General features: G+C 35.1%; 1 protein-coding gene across 1 annotated transcript; it reads left to right on the top strand.

Moving 5' to 3' along the window:
* Window positions 1-646: 646 nt before the first annotated feature.
* LOC5566192 (DNA repair protein RAD50) lies at window positions 647-27,726 on the top strand. The gene is made up of 6 exons (XM_021856584.1): window positions 647-776; window positions 834-1,615; window positions 14,339-15,214; window positions 25,295-26,561; window positions 26,620-27,497; window positions 27,555-27,726. The coding sequence occupies exons 1-6, from the start codon at window positions 708-710 to the stop codon at window positions 27,613-27,615; spliced, it is 3,933 nt and encodes a 1,310-aa protein (XP_021712276.1). The 5' UTR covers window positions 647-707; the 3' UTR covers window positions 27,616-27,726.
* The last annotated feature ends 7 nt before the right edge of the window (window positions 27,727-27,733 follow it).

The following is a 27,733-nucleotide window of genomic DNA, read 5'->3' as shown; positions in this document are numbered from 1 at the left end:
TTCACTCGGACATCTTCACTAATAGAAGAAAAAAGAATCCGCAAATTTTCCTCTAACACTGATCACTAAAAATTTAGAAATTTGGAGCACGGAAATCGACAGCAAGCTCATCGATTTCAAATCGACCAACTTGAACATGATGATCATGACACAAGATAATCATAAGTTAAACACACTGAATCCGTGTTGGGTGATGATCCTTAGCACCCATAGGTTGACGCATACGAATTTTAAAAGGACAGATTTAGGAACTTATGTGGAAAACTATGGAATTATTCTTCCCTGGCTGCTGATTTTTATTTTACAGGGGAAGATTGACAAGCTCGTTGCATGCCATTATTGAATGAGCTCCTTCCAAATGTGGCGCTAGAAGAAACGTAAATAAATGGGCTCGCCAGCAAGCTTCAAAGCTGGTACACAAACAAAAAACATATGATTCGAAACGTCTCATAAATGGCTTATTAAAGGGTAATGCCGAGTTTACAGTGTGTACTCTATAGTGGTTTCTGCGCTCGTGTACATACACGGTACATGTCACCAACACTACTTAAAAATTGCTGGTGGAAAACATAAACAAAGATCAGCTGTTCCCAGCAAAATCAAATGGCAGTATTTTCAACCAGCAAATTTGCGCTTGTGTTCGTGACTCCGCTCGATGACTATAATTGCAACTTAAAAGTAAAAACCTTAAGAATTCTTTCTTCAAAATGTCAACCATTTCAAAGTTGGAAATCCGAGGAATCCGAAGCTTCGGCGTCGAAAGCGGAGATGTTCAGGTAAGGTCACGGATTTTTATAAGTGTTGTTGCCGACTGATGCAATGTATTCCCACAGAAAATCAAGTTCCAATCCCCCCTGACATTGATTGTTGGCCAGAATGGTTGTGGCAAAACCACTATCATCGAGTGCTTGAAATATGGTCTAACCGGCGAAGTTCCGCCTGGCACTGACCGTGGCAAGGCATTCGTTCATGATCCGAAGATTTTCAGCACCGTTGAAAGCATGGGGCAGGTCAAGCTAATGGTAACGGATTTCACCGGAAATCGTGTCACGGCGACGCGGTCGATGAAGGTTTCCCAGAAAGGCCGGGGCCAACAACCCAAGTTTGAAACGCTTGATTCAGTTGTTACGATGGAGAATGTTGCCACCGGTGAAAAGACCACTCTTTCCCGGCCTCGAGCTGCAGATATCAATAACGAGATGTGCGACGCCATGGGAGTATCGAAAGCTATCATTAACAACGTCATTTTCTGTCACCAAGAAGACTCGAATTGGCCCCTGGAGGAACCGAAAGAATTGAAGAAAAAGTTCGATGCCATCTTCGGGACGACAGAATACAACAGAGTGATCGAGAAGCTAATCAAGATATCCAAGGAATACAATGATCGACAAAAGGAGAAAGCAGGAGACTTGAAGCTACTGGAAAATATAAAAAGCCAGGCGGAGGTGAAACACCTTCAGCTCCTGAAGGTTGACAAAAGCAGGCAGGACAAACTCGCTGTAGTGGATAGTCTGGAGAATTCGTTGAAGCCAATCTATGAGCGTCTGGATCAGATTGCTAAAATTGAGAGAGATTTTTCAAAGCTGAAACAACAGGAAATTGAGTTCAAATCGAAGTAAGTAAAGTAAAATACCTAATGCTACATAACATGATCAAAATTTTCAGTTGCCAAAAACGAAACCGTACCAAAATCGGAATGCGTAAAATTTTGATTTTATTTTGCAAAAATTGGTTCTAAGAATGTCCTTATGTTATTGTTTTTCCTTTGCCTGATCAAAAGTTTTCTAACTAACAAGCTGGCTGCCTGAACCTGTGTCATTTAAATGCTCAAAGTATTTGTGCTCGTCGATTAATTAAGCGTTGTTTTCCTAACAGTAAAGTTGGTTTAACATGCGTTTTTTTCCTGTTCGGATGCGCCACTGCGACCAGCGTTTAGATCTATTGTGGCATTACCCGTATCCTTAGTGTATAGTGCATGTCGCATTACTCCATTTCCATTGATAGGTAATAAAGCATCGATTTCTGTACAGTTCTTGTTTTGATTCTTCAGATATTGATACAAATCGACTATGATGAAAAGAACCCGCTATTTATACCCTTCATAGAAATTTACATCTCAGCGAAGGCGCGCCCCTTAGCAAACATAATCGATTAAATTTTTGAGGAACCAAATCGGTACTACTGATATTTGACCATGCAACGGAACTCTAGCCACATCCTTGTTTTGCTTTTAGTTTAGTCCCAGAAAAATACTAGAAAAAAGGGGCTTTATGCTAGCAGCAAAACCGAATCAAGCTAGAAAATTTGTTTAGTAATCAGAATTCACATGAGTCCTTGAATTACCAGTACTTACAGTCCTTGTTGAGTTAATACTCATGATTGTTATCCTGGCTTCAAGTGTAGTCTCGGGACTGACCAACTCCGAGTCTTTAACCATCTGCTAGGTAAAATATATTTATTTTCAGAAACTTTTGCCAGTAACAAGGACTTTGTACCGCGAATCCTTGAATTACCAGAACATATTACCCTAGCCCGACAAACAAGATGAGACTAGCGTTCAAATTGGTAGATCTTACCCCGTAACGCACCACGAAAAGGTGATCTACCTGCGTAACGGGTAACATGCGTTACGGAAACATGGCTAAATGAAAACTTAAGTGATACCTATCGGGTAACTGCAAATTATTTCATAGCTCAGGTTTGTTGTATGCCTATGCTAGTGCAGAACTTGTTGAACATGTTTTGATTGGGGTAGGGAGCCGGACCCCTTGGCACTTTTGATTCACTTCGGCAGTGGGGTTTTTTGAAAGCTATAAAGCTCATATTTGGCCACAATATGTGTCGTAGTAAAGTGCTCCTTATATCAAAGTTTCAGACAATTCGGCCGAAAAAAACCCCATGCCAAAGTAAATCATGGAAGTGCTCAAGTGGTTCTGCACCCTACGAGTCAAATTTCTGCTTGGAGTAATTATTCTTCTCCATTCCGAAAACGAAAGCATTCTGCTTCCGGTTGTCGGTGAAAATGAATCATTACAATTTATTTTTGAAAAAGCTGCATGTTTAGGTTTAAATGAAATAAATCATGTGAAAAACCGGCAAAACTGTTATTTGGACTTCTTATTCTCAAACATTATGGAAGATTTCTGTGTGAATGAATCTGTTTCTCCACTATGGAAAAATGAAGCATTTCACACAGCTATTGAGTACTCAATTTTTGTTCACAATAATCACAATTCTGACAACTGTGACTTTGAGAATTTCTTTGATTATAAAAACGCTAATTATGACGGAGTTAAGCAAAAATTAAATAGAATAGATTGGCAATCCGTTTTGAAAAACCAAGGAGATTTAGAAAGTGCAGTGACGGATTTTTATTCAATTTTGTCGGAAATTATTCAAATGGAAGTTCCTTTATTGCGAAGACGTCGTAGAAATGGGTCGAAAAACCCTGTTTGGATTAATAAGCAAATAACTAATTTAAAAAATCGTAAGCAAAAGGCTCATAAAATTTACAGGCAACAAAAATCTCGAGAAAGTTTATCCGCTGCACTTGAAGAGTACAACACAAAAATAGAAAATGATTTAAAATCTTGCCCTAGGAATTTCTTCAATTATGCTAAATCGAAGATGAAGTCTAACAATTTTCCATCTAAATGACATTGGATGATAGAGCAGCTGATAATCCAGATGGTATGTGCAATCTTTTTGCTACTTTTTTTCAAGAAACTTTTACTAACTTTTCGGATAAAGATCGTGACTTTGAATATTTCTATAGTTTTCCTGATTTTACAAGCGATATCGGTGTGAGTCAAATACTGGTACAGGACATTTTAACAGGACTGAAGAATTTAGATTCCACCAAAGGATCAGGGCCAGATGGAATCCCACCTATTTTACTGAAAAACTTAGCTAATGAATTTACTGCACCATTATTTTGGCTATTCAACAAGTCACTTAAAATGAGCAGATTTCCAAAAGAATGGAAAAGATCGTATCTCATACCCATTTACAAGTCTGGTAGAAAATCTGATGTTCGAAATTATCGTGGAATTGCTATTATTTCATCCATTCCAAAACTATTTGAATCAATTATAAATAAAAATGTGTTCAGCCAAATAAAACATAGAATAACGAATACACAACACGGTTTCTATAAAGGTCATTCTACTACAACAAACCTTTTGGAATTTGTAAATTACACTTTGAATGCAATGGATAGAGGTAACCACGTCGAAGCACTTTACACCGATTTTAGTAAGGCATTTGACAGACTAGACATTCCTATGTTGATTTTCAAGCTCAATAAAATGGGAATTGCGATGAGACTCCTCAACTGGATTGAACCTTATTTAACACTTGTCCGCCTAAGATATTCGTCACTTACACGGACGACGAAGCCTCAAAATCAGTTGGAACGCTAAATTCAACCCACTATATCTCGGCTGTCCTAAGCCCGATTTACAAAATTTTGGCACCTACAGAAATGTATGGGCTTCTAGATTCATGTCAGATTTTTGAAATATTTTTGGGAACTACTGTTTGATTTGTAGTACTTAAAACACCGGAGCAAGTCCTAAAAAAATTTCTAACCGGCGGTAATTTGTAGATAACTTAGAATTTATCGCGATAACCTATAGATTTTTTTATTGTATGATGATCGTATTAGTGTAATCTAACAATTGGCATTGAATTTTTGATTGTTAGCCGTTCAAAGAACTACAATATATTCACAAAACTGCGTAGAATACAGAAAAAAATACATTTTCAATTATAACTTGAAATTTATCGCGATGACCCAAACGTTTAATGATCTTAAAATATACTCATATTTAAGGCCATCAAATTTGCAGAACACTGATAATAAATTTCTGTTGGAAAAACTACAATATTTTCACAAAATAGTGAAAAATACAGGAAAATACAGGTTTTCTACAGTAATTTCATATTTACCGCAATGAGTCATCAGTTTAATAGTTTTATTCTCATTGTTTGTTCATGAGAAACAAATTTCCTGAACATCGTTGATCGCTGTTTGTTCAAAGAACTACAATATATTCACAAAACTGAGTAGAATACAGGAACAAATACATTTTCAACTATAACTTGAAATTTATCGCTATGACCCAAACGTTTTATGATCATAAAATATAATCATATTCAAGGCCATCTAATTTGCAGAACACTGATAATATATTTCTGTTGGAAAAACTACAATATTTTCACAAAATAGTGAAAAATACAGGAAAATACAGGTTTTCTACAGTAATTTCATGTTTATCACAATGACTCATCAGTTTTATAATTTTAAACTCTTTGTGTGTTTATGAGAAACAAATTTCCTGAAAATCGTTGATCGCTGTTTGTTCAAAGAACTACAATATATTCACAAAACTGCGTAGAATACAGAAAAAAAATACATTTTCAATTATAACTTGAAATTTATCGCGATGACCCAAACGTTTTATGATCTTAATATATACTCATATTTAAGGCCATCACATTCGCAGAACACTGATAATGAATTTCTGTTGGGTAAGCTACAATATTTTCACAAAATAGTGAAAAATACAGGAAAATACAGGTTTTCTACAGTAATTTCATATTTATCGCAATGATTCATCAGTTTTATTATTTGAATCTCATTGTTTGTTCATGAGAAACAAATTTTCTGAACATTTTTGATTGCTGTTTGTTCAAAGAACTACAATATATTCACAAAACTGCGTAGAATACAGAAAAAATACATTTTCAATTATAACTTGAAATTTATCGCGATGACCCAAACATTTTATGATCTTAAAATATATTCATATTTAAGGCCATCACATTCGCAGAACACTGATAATGAATTACTGTTGGAAAAACTACAATATTTTTACAAAATAGTGAAAAATGCAGAAAAATACAGGTTTTCTACAATAATTTCATATTTATCGCAATGAGTCATAGTTTTATAATTTTGATCTCTTTGTATGTTCATGAGAAACAAATTTTCTGAACATCGTTGATAGCTGTTTGTTCAAAGAACTACAATGCTTTCACAAAATCTTGTATTGTAATTTTCTGTATTAAATTCTGAAATTTCTTCTACACTTAATTGGTTGTCTCTAGACCTTATCAATTTAAAGACAATGCTTCAATTGTGAGACATAAAAATATACACATTTTTTAAAACATGTTTTATGTTTTTCAAAGAACGACAACTTTTTCGCAAAACTGTGAATAATACAGGAAAAATACGATCTTAACAACAGTTTGATTTTTTTTGCAATGATCCATGGCTTTTTTTTAATTTAAAATATTCTCATATTTAGGGTTGTCAAGTTTGCACAACATAATCGATGAAATTTTATTGAAAGTACTACAATATTTTCACAAATTACCGTATAATACAAAAATATTCTGTTGCTACCGAAGTTTGAACATTTTATCATCTGTATAATTTTCTGATTTCTGAAGAACTAAAACATTTACACAAAACTGTGGAAAATACCAGAAAAGTTAGATCGTAATAAAAACCTGAAATTGACCACAATGTTCCATGGATTTTATGATTTGAAAATGTTAAATAAAATATTTTCATTTAGAGTTGGTAAGCTTGTATAGATTAACTGATGAAATTTCGTTAGAAAACTTCAATATTTTCACAAAATACCATGTAATACAAGAATATACTATTGCTTTTCTTGTTTCATATTGTTCAAAATGACTAATTGATTTTATTATTTAAAACCGTTATTAAGTTTTGAAAAAAAAACAAACTTTCTCAACAATTATAATGGCTATTTGCTCTAACAATATTTTCACAAAATCACGAATAATACAGAACAGTTTCTGACTATGGTTGCGTTTTCATAATAGTTGCGTTTACGATTTGAATATTCTCAACGTAATAAATATAAAAAATAGAGCAGTTATTATTTCTGTTTTCAAAGCACGACAAACAGTTTACAAAATTGGTAACATAACAATTTCTATTTATCTATATAAATAAAATGGAGTGGTGTTTGTATGTCACGAAATGGCTAACGAACGGGTCAACGTATTTGAATGATAATTTCTCCGTTTTGTTCCTCAAGGGTTCCGAGGTGTTTGAATGTATAAAAATCCCAGGATATTCACCGGAAAAGTGGGGGAAAATGAGCGTGAACGGAACTGTCATTGTATATGGGACGATCCATAGCGTTTTTCAACAACCTACTTGATGACAAGACGAAGTTTGCCGGGACCACTAGTTGATAATATTTGCACAAATCATATCTATGTATTATTATGTATTATAACAGAAATGGGGCCCAGATAGCCGTAGCGGTAAACGCGCAGCTATTCAGCAAGACCAAGCTGAGGGTCGTGGGTTCGTATCCCACCGGTCGAGGATCTTTTCTGGTTGGAAATTTCTCGACATCCCAGAGCATAGAGTATCTTCGTACCCGCCACACGATATACACATGCGAAAATGGTCAATTGGCATAGAAAGCTTTCAGTTAATAACTGTCGAAGTGCTCATAAGAACACTAAGCTGAGAAGCAGGCTTTGTCCCAGTTGGGACGTAACGCCAGAAAGAAGAAGAAGAAGAAGAACAGAAGTATATCAGATTTCCGTTGCAATATAATAATTGTGGCAAGGAGTTATCATTTTAATGATTTTATTATATTTTTTCATATTATAAACCATAAATTAACTGAGCAAATTTTATAGTTTCTCCAAAGCATTAAACCATTCTCAAAAAATTGTAAATAATACAGAAAAAATACCTTCAACTATCTTACTTCATATTCACCGCAACGACCCATAGATTTTGTGGTTTTAAACTATTCTCATATTTGAGACTAACAACTACAAATTGTAGCTAATCCATTATTGTCGCAATGACATTTACTTATAATAACGCAATTAATGATATTTTACTTACATGGATGACGGTGTTAAAAAAAAGTTGATTGCTTCAACCCTAGTTTGTCCTTATTTGTAGATTCATGTGCGGTTATAGAAATGTGCTTGGAATCTATTGTTTGATTTGTAGTACTACAAACACTGGAGCTAGTCTATAAAAATTTAGCGTTTGTTTGTACACAACTTAGAACTTATCTAACAATGAAGTTCGAATTTATATTACCAAACATTTTTCATTGTAATTTGTACATTTAACGAATTACAAAATATATATTGAACTGCTTAGCATATGGCAGAAAAAAAAAGTTTCAGCAATACCTAGTTTAAAATAATCGCTATTACCCATGAATTTTACAATTTATAAATTTTCTCATATCTAGTGTAGTTTGATATTCATTGCGATGACGCATTGATTTTATTAATTCAAACCATTTTCATGTTCACGAAAATTGATACGTGTTAGTTCAAAGAACTAACATATTTTCATTAAATAATTTATTCAAAACTAAGGACTCTTTTGTAATTTAATAATTTCACGCAATGACCTATACTTTATGGTTCAAAACTTTCTCATAAAAAAAGAAGAACATGTTTGATGCCATCTATCTAATAACCTATAATAAGAATAAGAATAAAAATATAAAGGTAAATATTTCAAATATGCAGTTACCCTAATCACTGTATCAGCTAGGGCTTAATTGATAACCCATTTTCATGTCACTTTTTCAGATCCATTTTTATTTTGTACAAATAGCATATACTTTTAACTACCATGTAGTAAGTTAAACAGTAAGAATCGATTCAACCAGCTTTACTTTAATAATATTTGAACATGACACATCTTAAAAAATCTGCTTCAAATATTATCATTTTATTCTTAAAAGAACTACAATCACAATAGAATGTTGAAAGCAAAAAAAAACTTTCGTTTACCTATTGCTAAGGAAAACTTACAGATATTTTAATGTTTAACCACATCGTACTGTTTACTATCACCGTAGTTTTCCTATTTCGCAGGGAAAAGAAACAGAGTACCATCTGTGCACCATATTCCCCTCATTTAAGGGAAGTAAGGTGTTCGAAGGTTCATTTTAAAATAACTATTGAGTCGATCAATACTTTTTTTATGTTACAATGTAGCTCCAAGTATAGATGATCAGCGTTAATATAGAAATTATTTTAAAAACATTCATAAAACATATTTAATTGAAACTGTTACTGCATCTAAGTGTTCCTATTCCGCTCACGGTAAACAGATTTCGTGACGAACATACTGGATAAAAAGCATTACATAATAAGAATTTCGTTATTTATCCTGCTATTTTGTATGGTCAAATTATACCTACTTCAGCAAAAAGAATTAGTATACATAATAATTTTTGAATGAGCGATTATTGAAACATAAAAAATACCTACTGATCCAATAGCCGCTCAAGGCGTCTTGTGTTTTTAATATAAAGAATAATTTTACCACATAAAAATTAAGTCAGATGACTTCATTTGAAAGTTTTTAATATTGCTAGAATGTATCACGCTATGTCTAAATCAGCAGATTATGCAAATCGAATGTACCTCGGATTTATTTCCGCTACAGTTCGTAATTGGGTTATGTTTTCATAATTAGAAAGTTTTACAATATTCCAAAGGAACAAACCAACATACAGCTTCTAATAATTTTGAGCTCATTTATTTTTATTGAAAATACACAACGATTTAGAAAATTATATAGATGATAAAATTTTCAAACTTCGGTAGCAACAGAATATTTTTGTATTATATGATAATTTGTGAAAATATTGTAGTTCTTTTAATAAAATTTCATCGATTATATTGTGAAAACTTGATAACCCTAAATATGACAATATTTTAAAATCACAAAATACATATATCATTGCAATGAATTTCAAACTGTTGTTAGGATCGTAATTTCCCTGTATTATTCATAGTTTTGCTAAATTGTTGTAGTTCTTTAAAAAACATCAAACATGTTTTGTAAATATATTTATTTTCATAACTAAAAATACTTCAAATCTTTTAATTGATCTAGAGGCAATCAATACATTGCAGCAGAAATTTAAGATTTGTCTGTATTTTACAAGATTTTGTGAATATATTGTAGTTCTTTGAACAAACAGCGATCAACGATGTTCATGAAATTTGTTTCTCATGAACAAACAAAGAGTTTAATATTATAAAACTGATGACTCATTGCGATAAATATGAAATTACTGTAGACAACCTGTATTTTCCTGTATTTTTTTTACTATTTTGTGAAAATATTGTAGTTTTTCCAACAGAAATTTATTATCAGTGTTCTGCAAATCTGATGGCCTTAAATATGAGTATATTTTAAGATCATAAAATGTTTGGGTCATCGCGATAAATTTCAAGTTATAGTTGAAAATGTATTTTTTTTCTGTATTCTATGCAGTTTTGTGAATATATTGTAGTTCTTTGAACAAACAGCGATCAACGATGTTCATGAAATTTGTTTCTCATGAACAAACAAAGAGTTTAAAATTATAAAACTGATGACTCATTGCGATAAATATGAAATTACTGTAGACAACCTGTATTTTCCTGTATTTTTCACTATTTTGTGAAGATATTGTAGTTTTTCCAACAGAAATTTATTATCAGTGTTCTGCAAATTTGATGGCTTTAAATATGAGTATACTAAGATCATAAAATGTTTGGGTCATAGCGATAAATTTCAAGTTATAATTGAAAATGTATTTTTTTCTGTATTCTACGCAGATTTGTGAATATATTGTAGTTCTTTAAACAAACAGCGATCAACAATGTTCATTAAATTTGTTTCTCATGAACAAACAAAGAGTTTAAAATTATAAAACTATGACTCATTGCGATAAATATGAAATTACTGTAGAAAACCTGTATTTTCCTGTATTTTTCACTATTTTGTGAAAATATTGTAGTTTTTCCAACAGAAATTTATTATCAGTGTTCTGCAAATTTGATGGCCTTAAATATGAGTATATATTAAGACCATAAAATGTTTGGGTCATCGCGGTAAATTTCAAGTTATAATTGAAAATGTATTTTTTCTGTATTCTACGCAGTTTTGTGAATATATTGTAGTTCTTTGAACGGCTAACAATCAAAAATTCATTGCCAATTGTTAGATTACACTAAAACGATCATCATACTATAAAAAAATCTATAGGTTCTCGCGATAAATTCTAAGTTATCTACAAATTACCGCCGGTTAGAAATTTTTTTAGGACTTGCTCCGGTGTTTTAAGTACTACAAATCAAACAGTAGTTCCCAAAAATATTTCAAAAATCTGACATGAATCTAGAAGCCCATACATTTCTGTAGGTGCCAAAATTTTGTAAATCGGGCTTAGGACAGCCGAGATATAGTGGGTTGAATTTAGCGTTCCAACTGATTTTGAGGCTTCGTCCTCGGTGTGTTAACAGATCGCCAACAAATAGTTAGATTTGAGGGAAAAATGTCTAAACCTGTTCACGTTACATCTAGAGTTCCCCAAGGTTCGCATTTAGGTCCATTGTTATTTATATTATTTGTTAACGATATTTCAAATCTGCTTAAACATCAGAAAACGGAATACACCACAGATTACTGTCTCTTTAGGAAATCAAATTGTTCAAAAGTGCGATAAGATTAGAGATTTAGGTGTCATATTAGATTCAAAACTTACCTTTACTGATCATTATAATACGATTATCCATAAAGCTACCAATATGTTGAGCTTTATTAAGCGTTTTAGCTACAATTTTCGGGATCCATATATGATTAAAACCTTGTACATTGCTTATGTAAGATCAGTTCTAGAATATTGTAGTATTGTGTGATCCCCACATATAAAAACACATGGTGATAGAAGTGATAGAATCGAATCAGTACAGAAGCAATTTCTTTTATATGCCTTACGCAAATTAGGCTGTACAACGTTTCCACTGCCATCATACGAGGCTCGATGCATGCTTATCGATATTCAAACCTTAAATGAGCGTCGCGAAATCGCCATGATTTCATTTGTCAATGATATTGTATCGCAGCGTATTGATTCCACTAATCTTTTATCATGTTTGAATTTCTACACGCCCGCTAGACAGTTAAGAAATCGGAATTTGTTTGCATCAAATAATCATCGAACTAACTATGCAAAATTCGGCCCAATGAATCGAATGTTGTCTCTTTATAATCAGCATTACACAGAAATTGATCTGACCATGTCGCGAACAAATCTAAGACAATATTTTAATTCCTTAAGATATAATACAACATAGAATTAAGCAAACGTGTAGTCTACTATTGACTGACGAAATAAATAAATAAATAAAATAGCATTGTTACAAAAGAGGTATTCCTTGTTATGGTAATGTAAAAACCATATTAAAAAAATATTGTCGCCACTTATTTCTACTCAGTGAATCTACTAGTCATTTTCCTCAGAGTTATATTCCCTACGTCGTATATGATAACGATGTGTCTAGCCAATAGTAAGAGTGGCTACGGATCATTCTGGTTAGCAAAAAGCAAACTGAACGTCGCGAATAGATTATTTATTTGAAATGGGCATCAATGCTATCAACGACGCAGAACGTCCTTTGGATCACATCCGAGATATTAGTGCGTCTATGCCATATAAATTATGACGCGGCTTTAAGCAAAAATGCCAAAATGTGATACCACCACTACAGGTTACGTTTTTGGTGTCCATCTAATGGGCTAATGGATTGTGCCCTCCCATCGCGGCAGTGTCGCATAACCATGGGGAGGGAAGTTTGAACTATGTGGCAAATTAAACCAATAAGCTACCATACAAGCTGGCAAACTTGCAACATGAAGTTGACAGAAATAGTCAAATTTTGCATTTTCAACAGCCAATATTAAGCCTATGACGTGCTAGACTAGACGTGCTATGATACTTTTAGAAAAACAATGGATACAGCAGCCCTCAATCAAGTAAATAGAGGTATTTTGGTGCTTGAATCAAGAACGTGTTCCGCAGTGTAGTCTTATCATATAGTTTTAGGAAAATTTCATTCCATTGCGAACTCCTCGCCATGGTTGCTAGAGATGTTGCTTTCCGCCAATGGAATCGCAGCTTTTTATTAGACAATCTTCAGTTTGAAAGACTACGTAATAAAGTAATCCAATTAATAAATACGGCACAGTCGAACTAGGCACATGTACTCGAACTAGGACTCTGCGATTTCAAAAGGGGTATACTACCAGGACAACCCGGAAAATCCGGAATTACAGTGGGATTCCATCGAAAGTCGAAAATTTCAGTTGCCAAAATCGGAACCCATTTTTTTTAACCCATGCCAGCGTCCTTAAAATAGGACAGATGCCCCCCAACAAATGTCGCATGTATAAGCATCATATGAAGCTACTTTTTGAAGTACCATCAGTGCACCAGATTCCGCTCATTTAAGGGAAGCTATGTGTTCAAATGTTTATTATAAAATAACTATTGTATCGATCAAAACAATTTTCATGTCACAATGTAGCTCCAAGTATAGGTAATCAGGGGCAAAATAAAAAGAATTTGAAAAACTTTCATAAAAAAATATTGAATTGCATTTGTTGCTGCATCTAAGTGTTCCTATTTCCGCTCACGTTAAAGAGATTTCGGGACGAACTTACTGAAAAATGCATTACTTCGAATTTCGTTATTTATCCTGATATTTTTTATGATCAAACCATGGCTACTACTGCAATAAAGAAGGCTGTTTTCTAAAATCGACACACAAAATACATAGTGGTCCAATAACCGCTCACGAGGACTTGTGTTTTGAATATAAAGAAATATTTTATCAAATGAAAATAATGTCAAACGACTTCATTTAAAAGTTGTTAGTATTGCTAGAATATATCCGCGCGAAAAATGTTGGTTTTTGACACGAAAAATCAATTTTTACACTTGTGAGCGGAAATAGGGGCATGAGCGGATACTGGTACACTGATGGTACAAATATTTACTTCGTTTATATCTCAGTTCAGCGATGAAATACAAAATTGGTGGCTTTGACAAAGTTGATCAACCGAATGAGATCTGTCCGCCTAAAACCACATTGATTCCAAAAACACTCACAAGAAACAGCGTTCAAGTGGGCATCATAGCCTAGTCCGTCTAAGTGTTGGTCATTGTAGGGGAGAAATTTGGCAAAAGCCAAACCGAGGATTCAGCCTTGACAAGTAAAGCTGTCAGGCAGCTCCAACTGAACAGCACAAAAAAAACTTACATTATAGGTATTCAAAATTGTTGTCAATGATGGATCCATATTGCTTCCAAATCGGAGGATGTCAAAAATGGAACATTCCAAAGGCAACAAAATTCAAATGTATTTATAATTATTAAATTGATTGGGAAATGTTGAGGAATTGAGAAAATTTGAGAAATGAAATGCAACGTTTAAAATTGATTTTCATTGTTTTTTTTTTCAGGATCAATACTAAGGAAGATCAGCAAAATCAAATACGATCGAAGATCCAAAATCTGTTTAAAGGTTCATTCCACGAGTTGGAAATTGAAATTCAAAATTTCAAACAATCCAAAAGTTCCAAATTGTTGGAACTGCGAGAGGCTGAGTCAGATTTGAGCTCTCGCAAAGCTCAGGAGAAGGTGTTGCAATCAAAAATTCAAGACTTTGAATCACGTAGGATTCATCTCAACACAAAAAGAGGACAAGAACAGGATTTATGTGGAGATCGATCCAAGAAAATGGTCGCTCTTTGTGATCGTTTGAAGCTCCCAGCTGTTGGGGATTTCGAAGCAGGAGGCGCTGATGTGGAAAGTGCCCTGAAAGCAATTAAGCACGGTATTCGCTCTGAAGAAACTGCAGTTCAGACACTGTCCAAGAGTCACGACGAAGCAGACCATAAAGCCCAGAAAGCGATCGATAAACTGCGAGAAGACAAAACCAAATTGGAGGCTGATTTTCGGATGAAAGGTCAAATGGTTGCAGATTTTGTTCGTGAAAAGGCCAAAACCCAGTCAGAAATTGCAGCCATTCAGCGTTCAGCAGAAACTTTGAAGAAAATTGTCACCGAAATCGAGAAACTGGAGAAGGACTACGAGAATCAGAAGTCAAATTCAAATGTTGAAGGAATGAGACGACAGCTGGCAGAGAAGAAGATAAAACGCGAAGAGCTCCAAGCTAAGTTGGACAGGGTTGAAGAGCAGATTTCGGCACTGGATGCCGTTGCAGCAAAAGCAACTGAATTGCACCTCAAGGAGCAGCAGTTTAACGCAAAGGAGTCAGAATTCAAACGGCTGCGGAACAAGCATACGGAGAACTTAAAGCGACTTTTTCCTAGCAAGTATGTATAAATTAACCATTGAACATATCTCATTCATTCCATGTTTCATATTATGTCTTGTATTGTATGGGTACCAGAGTACGCTTTTGGACCATAGATTACATGTGCATTTGTGTATAGAACAAATATTAATATTGTACATTAACTTTTGATCACCGAGATCCAAAATAATACTTTATTCAAACAAAAATTAGGACTATACAATTTAATTCCGCTAAAGCTGTATCTTATGACAGATACGCCTATTACCTATTTCGATTTTTTCTGTAAGACGGTCTTCAGTGATGTGTGCTAGACTCGACTCTGATGGACGACATTGAAGACGGCCTTCCAGGTCGAAATACGCGTATCTGTCAAAAAAAAGCAAACAACTGTAGTAGCTAATCATTCTTAGTTGATATATTTAACAAATGTTTTCAGTTGGCATATGGAAAAATCCTGAAAAATGGAAAAATGCTAATGCTAAAAAAGGCTAAAATGCTAAAATTGGTACTTTAAAACCAAGCAAAAATCCTGCAGAAGCTCCTAGCTATTGTCCAATCAGTTTGCTTTCCTCCATCAGTAAACCTTTTGAAAAGTTCATTTTGAACAGAATGATGGTCCACATCAACGATAATTCAATTTTTGCCAATGAACAGTTCGGATTCCGCCATTCATCAACTTTTACGTGTAAGTATAACAAATTTGATTCGTCCAACAAATCTGAAGGTTTGCTCTTTTAGGCATAGAAAAGACATACGACAGTGTTTGACATGAAGGCTTGATTGTTAAATTACAAAACTTTAATTTTCCAACATACATTGTTAGAACAATCCAAAGTTATCAGTCAAATCGTACACTTCAGGTTAATTATCAGAACTCCACTGCCGTGAATCGCAAGTCAGTCCCATCTGCATTTTCGTCAAAATTGAGTTGAGTTCAGTTTTCAATATCTCTTCCAATGCTCTTTCAGCTGCACTAATGAAAAAATAGAAAAAAAAACAGCAAGTCAAATTATCCCATAATGAAAAGTAACCGCATATCAGTCCCACTACAGAGTTTCGCACCGTGTAACACAAAAATGAATCGTGTTTCGATCATCTTTAAATTTTTCTCGGAAAGATATTGTAGTGAAAAGCAAGTTGTGAAAGTTTCATTAAGATTGGAACATATTACAATCCTCTGGATTTTTTTGAATATTCGTATGGAAAACAAGTTTGAAAACTTCACAGCCCATTTTCTCAATGCCTACTTTTTACAGATGGGATTGACTTGCGATTCACGGCAGTGCAGGTCTGAAAGACTTCCTGTAAGAGCTGCTGCTCCTCAAGGCAGTATTCTGGGACCAATATTATACAATATTTTCACATCTGACTTACCTGAGTTAAATCTTTGTTTGTGGATCACACAGGCCTCTCCGTCAAAGCACGAAGTCTGCGTATCATCTGTAGTAGATTGCAAAAAAATTGATATGTTTTCTTCATACTTGCAGAAATGGAAGATTTCTTCTAATGCTTCTAGAACTCAACTTATAATATTCCCACATAGACCAGAAGCTTTTTATTTGAAACCTTCAAGTAGACATGTTGTAACGGTGAGGAGGGTTCCAATAAATTGGTCAGATGAAGTTAAGTATCTAGGGCTCATGCTAGATAGAAATTTAACTTTCAAAAATCACATTAAGTGCATTCAAGCCAATTATAACAAATATATAAAACGACTGTATCCACTTATTAATAGAAAATCGAAACTTTGTTTTAAGAACAAGCTTTTGATCTACAAACAAATTTTCATGCCAGCCATGTTGTATGCTGTATCAATATGGACTAGCTGTTGTAATACCAGGAAAAAAGCTCTGCTGAAGATTCAAAATAAAATTTTGAAAATGATTCTGAAGCTTCCTCCCTGAAAAGTACTAATGAGTTACATAGTATTTCCAATGTTGAAACCAAATGTCAAATAAAGTAAATAAAAATTTTAGACAAAAATCGTTGCAATCTTCTTTTGCCACGATTTATGCGTTATATATTTAGTTTAAGTTAGCAGCGTGACACACTATTCTTCAAACGGATTAATTAAGCTACGATTTTGTGTTAATGTGTTGTATATCGATTTTATAAGCATATCCTTTGCAATTGAAACTAAACTATGAAACTGTATGACAGGGGGCCCCTCATTGTGAAGCCCTTTCCCTTTTCCTTCCAGAGACGAATCAGCCACGATCTGAGCTGAAACTCTTTCTAATAAAAATAATAATAATAATAAATATTTTAACATGTGGTCGGCAACGGTGACGTGACTCGTCGACGGTGGCAGCAACTGTATGCTCTTAATGTCCTTATACTGGAGTTTTAACTCTTTCTCCAAGAGCCGCTGCACTTTTGCCACATCAGGGCGAACTGGGAGGACACTTAAGTATTTTTTCGCACAGCGGACAAAACATCCGACGCGAGAGATGTCTGGCAGAACTGCTAAGTTATGCTAAGAAGGATATTCAATGACTATACTTAAAAAAATAGGCGATTACGTCGGTCGAGAGTCTTTTTAGGTTGGAAATTTTCCCGATTTTCTAGGATATAGAGTATTTTCTTATACTTATACAATATAAAAATGTAACAACTGGCAAGCTCGCACACATAGTTTGTTGCGAACTATGGCGCCAAGGGCGAAAAGCCAGGCAAAAAAAGATAAATAATAATAACAAGCTCGCTCACAGTGAATAACTTACTGTGGAGATGTTCATAGAACACTAAGCTGTTGCAGAACGTAACACCAGAAAAAAAATCTTGTTGAACTATTTCGTGTTATGTATTGAACTTTTTCCACTCCTAGTGGTATTCGTATTTTACACATGTGAGCATTTATATTAATACATGCAGAACGACTATTTATGGCCCATTATTATTGTAGAGTATTTAGTTACATCATATCATAAATCACCTGACTTCTTCACCACATGTTCTGTGATTGTAACTTTCCCACAGTCACAAAACCCGACTTGACAAAAACGTACAACTTTCATATAATCAGCTAATTGTTGCTTGGTTACAAAACGACAATCAGCACCCTAAAATAATTTATAGCTTATACTCATACTCAAATAACATAGAACGACGACCCACGTCGTTGTCATGTATTCTCAAATGTCACATAGCAATGACCCATGTCATTGGCACTTCAGAAATCACTTCAAATGCAAAACCCACATGAACCGTAACTCGACTCCTTCAGCATAGCACTCCGTTCCCAGGCAATAATACTTGCATACACATAAATGACTTAGACTGCTGCCAAGTGCATCACGCAACAAGCGTTGATGCCTTATTCGCTTTTACTCTCTCTCTCTCTCTCTCTCTCTCTCCTTCTTCATTATTCTATCCTTGTTGCAAACCTCTTATTGATCCCTGATTGGTTTGCCTAAATGAAAAGTAACTCCAAGCACCTCCCACTAGGATAAGCATTGTGTAGAGAACAAATCTATGTATGTAGAATTAAGTGATTTGTAAACTTGAAGATTGAAATAAAGACAGATTTTATTCAACAGTAGACTCGAGCAGTTGATATCAGGAAAGATATCACATGGCTGACCGCGAACAGGCAACCGAGCCTGAAGACTTATTCAATAGTCAATTAAAACTGTAAAAAGTGCCAAGTGGAAGCGAAAAATCTTGAAAAGTGGAAAAAGTTTAAATTATAAAATAATTGTGAAGTGAGTACCCACAATGGGGAATAATAAATCCAAAACTGCTCAGAATTCAGGGGACCCGCAAGTCCAAATTCTGAATGAACTTGCAATTCATGAAGAGTATCACGCCGACCACGAGTTTAAACTCAACATCATTTTAGCATTAGTCGGTCTACAGTTAGCAGTGATGTTTTACCAACTGTACAAATTACATACCAAAAGGCAAGCAATGAAGGCTGCTAGATCAATAGCCAACATGCAAAACCCTGCTTAGTGCCTGAAAAAGAACTCGAGTAAGCTGCAAGTGAAAAAAGAACAATTATGAAAAACCGTCGAAGTGGAATAAGAACAGTTTCGTGACCCGTTAGTATACACCGTTGGCGTTTATAGTGATGAAGTGAAAGCACAAATAAGTGCAAAAATCAAACAAACAAATCAACTGCAGGCGAGACCACGGTCGACAGGAGTCGACCGGCGGGATTAGAAAGCGCATGGGCTCAGCGCCAACACAAACAACAACAACAACGATGTGATGCAACGAGACGCCGAGGATCGTATATCGAGCGACAACCGGGAAGCTACGATATAACCGTATACAATTTTATAAGGTAACGTAAACAAATCAACGGATGTGTTTTTTTTTATCAGTGGAAAATAATACTTAGAAGTAATGCTTTGATCGTCGAACAAATATTAATATTTCTAATGAATAATGGTGAAAGTGAAATCGAGCTTCTAATAGGACAAATTCACAAAATTAAAACAAACTTGAAAAAGGCTCCATTTCGAAAATATTTGAAATTCACACTCGATGAAAAATTACGAAATGTAAAGTTAATATATAAAAATATTACGGACCTTCTTTTAGAAAATGAGGCGCGTATCGGAAGCTCACATTTTAATTTTCTGATTAAAGCAGCTCGTCAAGAATTTGACGAAACCCTTATTTTGTTAAATACAAAGTTAAAGCATTATAAAAAATCGGTATCTTGCAAGTCGGCGGTCTACGCCGTAATATTTAACAATTTACTGAAAAAGTGTATAGCTAGAAACGTAACAACAATGCCATTCGACATAAAAACGGCAACTTCCATCGTACAAGTGTACGATGGAACGTCTGAAAATCTAGACGCCTACGTGGATTCGGCGAATTTATTGAAGGATTATGTTGCTGCTGATCAAGTGGCAACAGCAGTAAGATTTTTAAAAACCAGACTGACTGGAAAAGCCAGATTAGGCTTGGCGGAAAATCTTAACACAATCGATGCTCTTATCGATGATGTCAAACAAAGATGCGCAGAACAAATTACACCTGCAAACATAATCGCAAAATTAAAAACAACAAAACAAAAAGGGGACACAAATAATTTTTGTGACGAAATAGACAAACTAACCAACAAGTTGAAAAGCATTTACGTTGGTCAAGGCATCCCGGATGGGGTGGCTAAGACCATGGCCACGAAAGCTGGAGTAGATGCCTTAATTAATGGCACCACCAGCTATGAAACAAAAATTATCTTAAAAGCCGGCACCTTCTCCAATATCAACGAAGCTGTGCAGAAAGTACAAGAAAACGCTACTCCAACAGCAGCCAATCAACAGAACTCTTCACAAATTATGACTTATGGTACACATAAGCATAATAATCATGCCAGAAATAATCGGGGCCGACGTGAAAGGAACCAAAATGCACAAAGAGGAAGGCATACTTATCACAGGTATCAAGGGCATTTTTTAAATCGAACCCCTCAAAATTACGGGTTTAATCGAGGCGGTCGGCGAGACCAACGACCTCGACAAATGTTTGTAACAAATGCTGAACAAATTTATCCTATGCCACAAAACATGCCACGTATGCAAAACCTACCTCAACAAATTCCGATTCCGACAGCAGGGCAACCTCAAAATGTAAATTTTTTAGGCCAGGCGAACCAGGGTCCATCCCCTCAACAACAATTCATTCGATAAATTTAAATGCTGTAAATTTCGTAACCTTATATGTTGAAATGACAAACAGTAAGTGTACATTTATTTTAGATAGCGGAGCTGATGTATCTCTGTTTAAAGTTACAAAAGTTCCCGCAATGCAAATAGTAGATTTTAACAAGAAACTTAGAATAACAGGTGTTACGGAAGGAGTGACGGAAACTATTGCCGAAGCACAAACTTCTGTAACATTCGACAATAACCTTAAATTAGTTCACTCTTTTCAGTTAGTTAGTGAAAATTTCCCTATACCCACAGATGGTATACTTGGGCGTGACTTCTTAGTCAAGTTCAGGTGCACCATCGACTATGATAATTGGCTTTTAAATTTTAATTTTCAAAATCATTCAATATGCATACCTATTGAAGATAGTATTAATAATAGTATAATTTTACCACCAAGATGCGAGGTGATTAGAAGATTACCAAATTTTAGTGTGACCGAGGATTCAATCGTGCTCTCACAAGAAATACTTCCAGGAGTTTTTTGTGGAAACACTATTGTATCATCAAACTCACCGTATATAAAATTTGTTAATACAACGCAGTCACAGGTTGCAATCTCAAATTTTCATCCTATATGTGAACCTTTACACGATTATGTTAGAGTCAATAAACCTACGGAAAATTTAGCTATGAAAAAGGAAAGGATACAAAACATTTTTTCGAAAATCAATTTTAATGAAATTCCTTCATATGTTCACTCCTCGTTAAAAAAGTTGATTGAAAAATATTCTGATATTTTCAGCTTAGAGAACGAAAAGTTACCTCACAATAATTTTTATTCTCAAAATATTCTTCTAAATGACCAGGTACCAGTCTATATTCCAAATTACAAAACCATTCACTCGCAAGGAGATGAAATGGCAAAACAAATTCAAAAACTTTTGGACGATGATATAATCGAACCATCAGTTTCTCCGTACAATTCGCCAATTCTCTTGGTACCAAAGAAAGCTGGCAATAATTCAAAAAAATGGAGATTAGTTGTCGACTTCCGACAATTAAATAAAAAAGTTTTGGCAGACAAATTTCCTTTGCCACGTATTGACATAATTTTAGATCAATTAGGGAGAGCAAAGTACTTCAGTACGCTTGATCTAATGTCTGGTTTTCACCAGATACCATTAGACCAAGAGTCTAGAAAGTACACAGCCTTTTCAGCCCCTAATGGTCATTTTCATTTTAAAAGATTGCCCTTCGGTTTAAACATATCACCCAATAGTTTTCAGCGAATGATGACTATTGCTATGGCAGGATTAAATCCTGAATGTGCATTCATTTATATCGATGATATAATCGTCATCGGCTGTTCGGAAAATCATCATTTTCAAAATTTAACTACGGTGTTTGAGCGTTTGAGGCATTATAACCTCAAATTAAATCCTGCAAAATGCAAATTTTTCTTAAATGAAGTGACATTTCTTGGTCACAAGGTAACGGATAGAGGCATCCTTCCAGACGATTCTAAGTTTGAAGCCTTGAAAAACTATCCCAAACCTAACAATGTCGACGAAGTACGTAGATTTGTTGCATTTTGCAACTACTACCGAAAATTCGTACCAAATTTTGCGGATATAGCTCGACCATTAAATGCATTGCTTAAAAAAGGAGTGCAGTTTCAATGGACAGATAGTCAGGAACAAAGTTTTCAACAATTAAAACAAACCTTGATGGAACCATATATTCTGAGATACCCTGATTTTTCACGGGAATTTATTTTGACCACAGATGCATCAAACTATGCATGTGGAGCAGTTCTTTCTCAGCGTTATACTGAAGGAGATTTCCCAATAGCTTTTGCGAGTAGAAGCTTTACGCAAGGCGAACGCAATAAGCCTACCATTGAAAAAGAATTAGCAGCAATTCATTGGGCTGTTAATTATTTTAAATCGTATTTATATGGCCGAAGATTCACAATTAAAACGGATCACAGACCATTAGTATATTTATTTAACATGAAAAAGCCAACATCGAAATTAACGTTGATGAGGCTTGATTTGGAAGAATATAATTTTAACATTGAATTTCTTGCTGGAAAATCTAATGTTTGCGCAGATGCATTGTCGCGTATCCCATTGAACTCGGATGACCTTAAATCTTTATCTGTTCTAGTGGTTAACACTAGAGCAATGAATAGAAAAAAAATAAACGATACAACTAAATTCGATGATTCGCAGTTAGCAGACAGAGAGACTGATCACCTCACGGCTTGGCAAACTGAGAATCCATCGGAAGTTAGAAAATATCTGAAAGTTGGGTGTGAAGTGCACCACAACCAACTGAAAGTTAAATTATTTAATAATAACTACAATAAGATGCTTCAAACGATTACGATTCAACTATATGACGAAAACACAAATGGAAGTCAAGCATTAGAGCTTGCACTTTTAGAACTTGGAAAATTACTGAATCATTATAAAAGAACCATGGTCGCCATCTCGTTGCAAGATGAGCTATTCAAATCATTCGCTAGCGAAACTGTTAAGGAAATCGCAAATAGAGCCATTTCCAATTACCAGCTGGTACTGTATAATCCACCGACATTTATACAGAATGTTGATAAAATTAATGAAATTTTAGTTAATAACCATATGACACCTACGGGAGGTCATATTGGTCAACATAAACTTTATTTAAAATTAAGAGAAAAATTTACATGGAAAAACATGAAATTAGAAATAAGCAATTTTGTTAAAAATTGCGAAAAGTGTAAAATTAACAAAGTGAACAGACATACTAAAGAGCCTGTTATCGTAACCTCAACCCCTTTTAAACCATTCGAAACAATTTCAATTGATACCGCAGGACCATTCGGCATTACAAACAATAGAAATAGATACATTCTAACTATACAATGTAATTTAACGAAATACATTGTACTTGCACCAGTACCAACAAAAGAAGCTTCTGTAATGGCAAGAGCATTAGTGGAAAATTTTATCTTGATTTATGGAAATTTTCTTCAATTAAATTCCGATCAAGGCACTGAATTCAATAATGATGTTTTTGAACAGATTTGTAAATTATTAGAAATAAAGCAAACATTTGCAACAGCCTATCATCCACAGACAATCGGAGCTTTGGAAAGGAACCACAGATGTCTTAATGAGTATCTGAGATCCTTCACCAATACTCACAATTCGGACTGGGATGATTGGACAAAATTTTTTGCCTTCTCTTACAATACCACACCAAATATTGAACATGGCTACACACCATACGAACTTGTTTTTGGACGAAAAGCTACACTACCGCATGACTTGCAAGATAACCATTCAATGATTAATCCAGTTTATAATCCAGATCAATATTATCAAGAATTACGCTATAAACTACAAACATCAAACTCAAATGCTAGAAACAAATTAATTTTCCAAAAAGAAAAACGTAAAAATGTGTGCAATCAAAACATCAATAAAATCGATTTAAACATAGGAGATTTAGTATATCTGACAAACGAAAATCGGAAAAAACTTGACCCGTTTTACATAGGACCATTCACAGTAACCAAAATAGCAGATCCAAATTGTACAGTAAAACATAACAACACTCATAAAGAAACAATAGTCCATAAAAATAGAACAATAAAAATCTAAATAAATGATAGCAATTAAAGAAAACATAATTAACATTCTAGATGAGGTACTTGGAGGATAGGTCATAACGAATGATTCCATTTTTATTACATCATTCTCCAAAAGGGGGAAGATGTAGAGTATTTAGTTACATCATATCATAAATCACCTGACTTCTTCACCACATGTTCTGTGATTGTAACTTTCCCACAGTCACAAAACCCGACTTGACAAAAACGTACAACTTTCATATAATCAGCTAATTGTTGCTTGGTTACAAAACGACAATCAGCACCCTAAAATAATTTATAGCTTATACTCATACTCAAATAACATAGAACGACGACCCACGTCGTTGTCATGTATTCTCAAATGTCACATAGCAATGACCCATGTCATTGGCACTTCAGAAATCACTTCAAATGCAAAACCCACATGAACCGTAACTCGACTCCTTCAGCATAGCACTCCGTTCCCAGGCAATAATACTTGCATACACATAAATGACTTAGACTGCTGCCAAGTGCATCACGCAACAAGCGTTGATGCCTTATTCGCTTTTACTCTCTCTCTCTCTCTCTCTCTCTCTCTCCTTCTTCATTATTCTATCCTTGTTGCAAACCTCTTATTGATCCCTGATTGGTTTGCCTAAATGAAAAGTAACTCCAAGCACCTCCCACTAGGATAAGCATTGTGTAGAGAACAAATCTATGTATGTAGAATTAAGTGATTTGTAAACTTGAAGATTGAAATAAAGACAGATTTTATTCAACAGTAGACTCGAGCAGTTGATATCAGGAAAGATATCACATTATTTCTAATTTATGTTTTATCATCTCTGTGAAACTCCAGGACTATTGATACGAACTACAAACGTAACGTGCAAACTTTGTACGATGATCTCCAACGACAAATCAAACAGCTGAATGAATCGATGCGCAAGTCACAAGCAACGGTTACCGAAATGGAAACCACTAGACGTTCCCAGAAACGCGAATTGGACCGCATTGAGCGTGAGCTCACTGAAAATAAAGAGAAAATCTACACAGTCTGTCAGGGCAATCCGTTCGAAGAAGTTCTTGCCAAGCTGAAGGATAAAATCAGCAAGAACAACTTGGAACATGGAGAGCTCCGTTCAGCGGAAGTTCTTTACAAAAAGTACATTTCTCGTATCGAGGACGATAAATGTTGCCCAGTTTGCCACAAGGGAATGGATGGTGCAGATGTGCAGGACATAAGTTCAGAGCTTTCAGATGAAATTCGCCGACTGCCGGAAAAAATCGAGGCCCTTGAGCGCATGCTGAAAGCGGACCAGAAAAAATACGATCAATTGCTGGCCTTACAACCGTATTCAGAACGCATTGCAAAGCAAACCGAAGAAATACCGAAACTCAAAGAACAGCTAGAAGAGACTGAACGTAAACTGGTTCAGGCCTCATCAGACCTTGAGGAGTGCCAAATGTCAATTTTAGAACCTAACTCAAGCGTTCAGTTGATCAATTCTATTCTGGGAGACATGAGTATTCTAGACGAATCTGTCAGAGATATTGATCGAATGAAGAAAGGCATTGAGAACTTGAAAATTGAAGTAGCTGTGAAGACTCCTGAAGGAACAACTGCTTCCCTCGATGATATCAAGTTGGAACGAGAAGCACTTCGTGGTGAACTGCGGGTTGAGCGTATTTCTATTGACGCTATGCAAAACAAGATTGATGAAGAAACGGAACGTTTGAACAATCTGCATCAAAGGTACAACCAAATGAAGGAGAAGAAAATTCAACTGCAGGAATCTGTACAGTCATTGGATCAGAAAAAGGCCAAGGAACTTGAGTTGGGAGAGAAGATCGCCTCTTGCCAGAGAGAAATGGATGAGACTGAAAATAAACTCGGACCAGTGAAGCAAAATTTGATCACTGAAGAAAAATCAAAAGCCAAGGCTAAGGAAGAAAACCGTGCAAACCTAAACAAGGCACAAGCCGAGCTAGAAGAGCTTAAACGAATGGATGCAGAAATTGTTCGTTTGTGTAAAGAATTGGATGCTTTGTCCCGTCTAAATTTGGCAGAAGAGATTCAAAAAATTAAACGCAAACTTCAAGAATCCAATGAAGAAATGAAGAAGGTAAAATAAAACTAATTTTGTTCTGAGACATAATTTTTACGATTATTTTTTATTCTAGATTATTGCTGCAATCGACGAAAAGACTTATCAGATTGATTCGCTCAAAAAGGATGTTATGAATCAAGATATGATTGAGCGTGATTATCTGGACAACCGCGACTTGATGAAATTAAAAGACGAAACAACTTCGCTGAAGCAAGGTCTGGACGCATTGATGCAAAGCATTGGCGACATGGATGCACCAAACGTGGCCCAAGAACGAAACAAACTGCTTGAACAACGAGATGCAATCCAATCGACGAAAAGCCAAACAACTGGTCAAATAGCCGAATTGGAGAATCAGAGCAAAGCTTTGAAAAAAGAACTGGATCGATCGGAATTCAAGAACGCTGTGAAGAACTATCTAAAAACATACAGCGAATCGGTGGTGTTGAAAAAAATGATAAGTGATATTCTCAAATACCGTAATGCCCTCGAGTGGGCGCTCATGAAATATCACGCAGAAAAGATGGAACAAATAAACCGCTCTATCTATTCTCTGTGGAGGGATATCTATCGTGGGAATGACATTGACTACATTCGTATCAAAACTGAGGACGAGTCAAAACCCGATAAAGTTACAGATAAACGCCGACAATATCATTACCGAGTAGTCCAAGCCAAAAATGACGTGGAGATCGACATGCGAGGACGTTGCAGTGCTGGTCAAAAAGTATTAGCATCGCTGATCATACGAATGGCACTAGCAGAGACATTCAGTAATAACTGCGGAGTGATGGCCTTAGATGAACCGACCACCAATTTGGACAGAGAAAACATTGCTTCACTGTGCGAAAGTTTGCGCAGAATTGTTACGGAAAGAGAAAACGGTAACTTCCTGTTGGTCATTATTACCCACGATGAGGACTTTGTTACCAAACTAGAGAAGTTTGATACGTATGTTTGAAATGTAATAGTTTTTGACAACAACTATAATGTTAATTCTACTTGCAGATATTATCGCGTCTCCCGTGACCACGATGGAAAGTCGATAATCAAAGAAGAACAGCTGTAAATTATTCACTGTGTGAATGTTGAACAATTCATAAGTTTCCCTTGTTAGTTATTCGTTGAAATCATTCCAATAAAACATCAAACTGCTTTAAACAAAAAAAAGGTCCAAATACCTTTAT

Source organism: Aedes aegypti, unplaced genomic scaffold (genome assembly GCF_002204515.2).
Source record: "Aedes aegypti strain LVP_AGWG unplaced genomic scaffold, AaegL5.0 Primary Assembly AGWG_AaegL5_hic_scaff_1871_PBJ_arrow, whole genome shotgun sequence".
Taxonomy (NCBI): Eukaryota; Metazoa; Arthropoda; class Insecta; order Diptera; family Culicidae; genus Aedes; species Aedes aegypti.
Note: the sequence above shows the minus strand (reverse complement) of the source record. Positions and strands in the feature narration are given on the sequence as shown.

Bases quoted from the DNA above. Each gene is read 5' to 3' on its own strand.
- LOC5566192 (XM_021856584.1), top strand. From the start codon at position 708: ATGTCAACCATTTCAAAGTTGGAAATCCGAGGAATCCGAAGCTTCGGC. The intron at 15,215-25,294 runs GTATGTATAAAT...GTGAAACTCCAG, and splicing joins AAGCGACTTTTTCCTAGCAA to GACTATTGATACGAACTACA. The intron at 26,562-26,619 runs GTAAAATAAAAC...TTTTTATTCTAG, and splicing joins CCAATGAAGAAATGAAGAAG to ATTATTGCTGCAATCGACGA.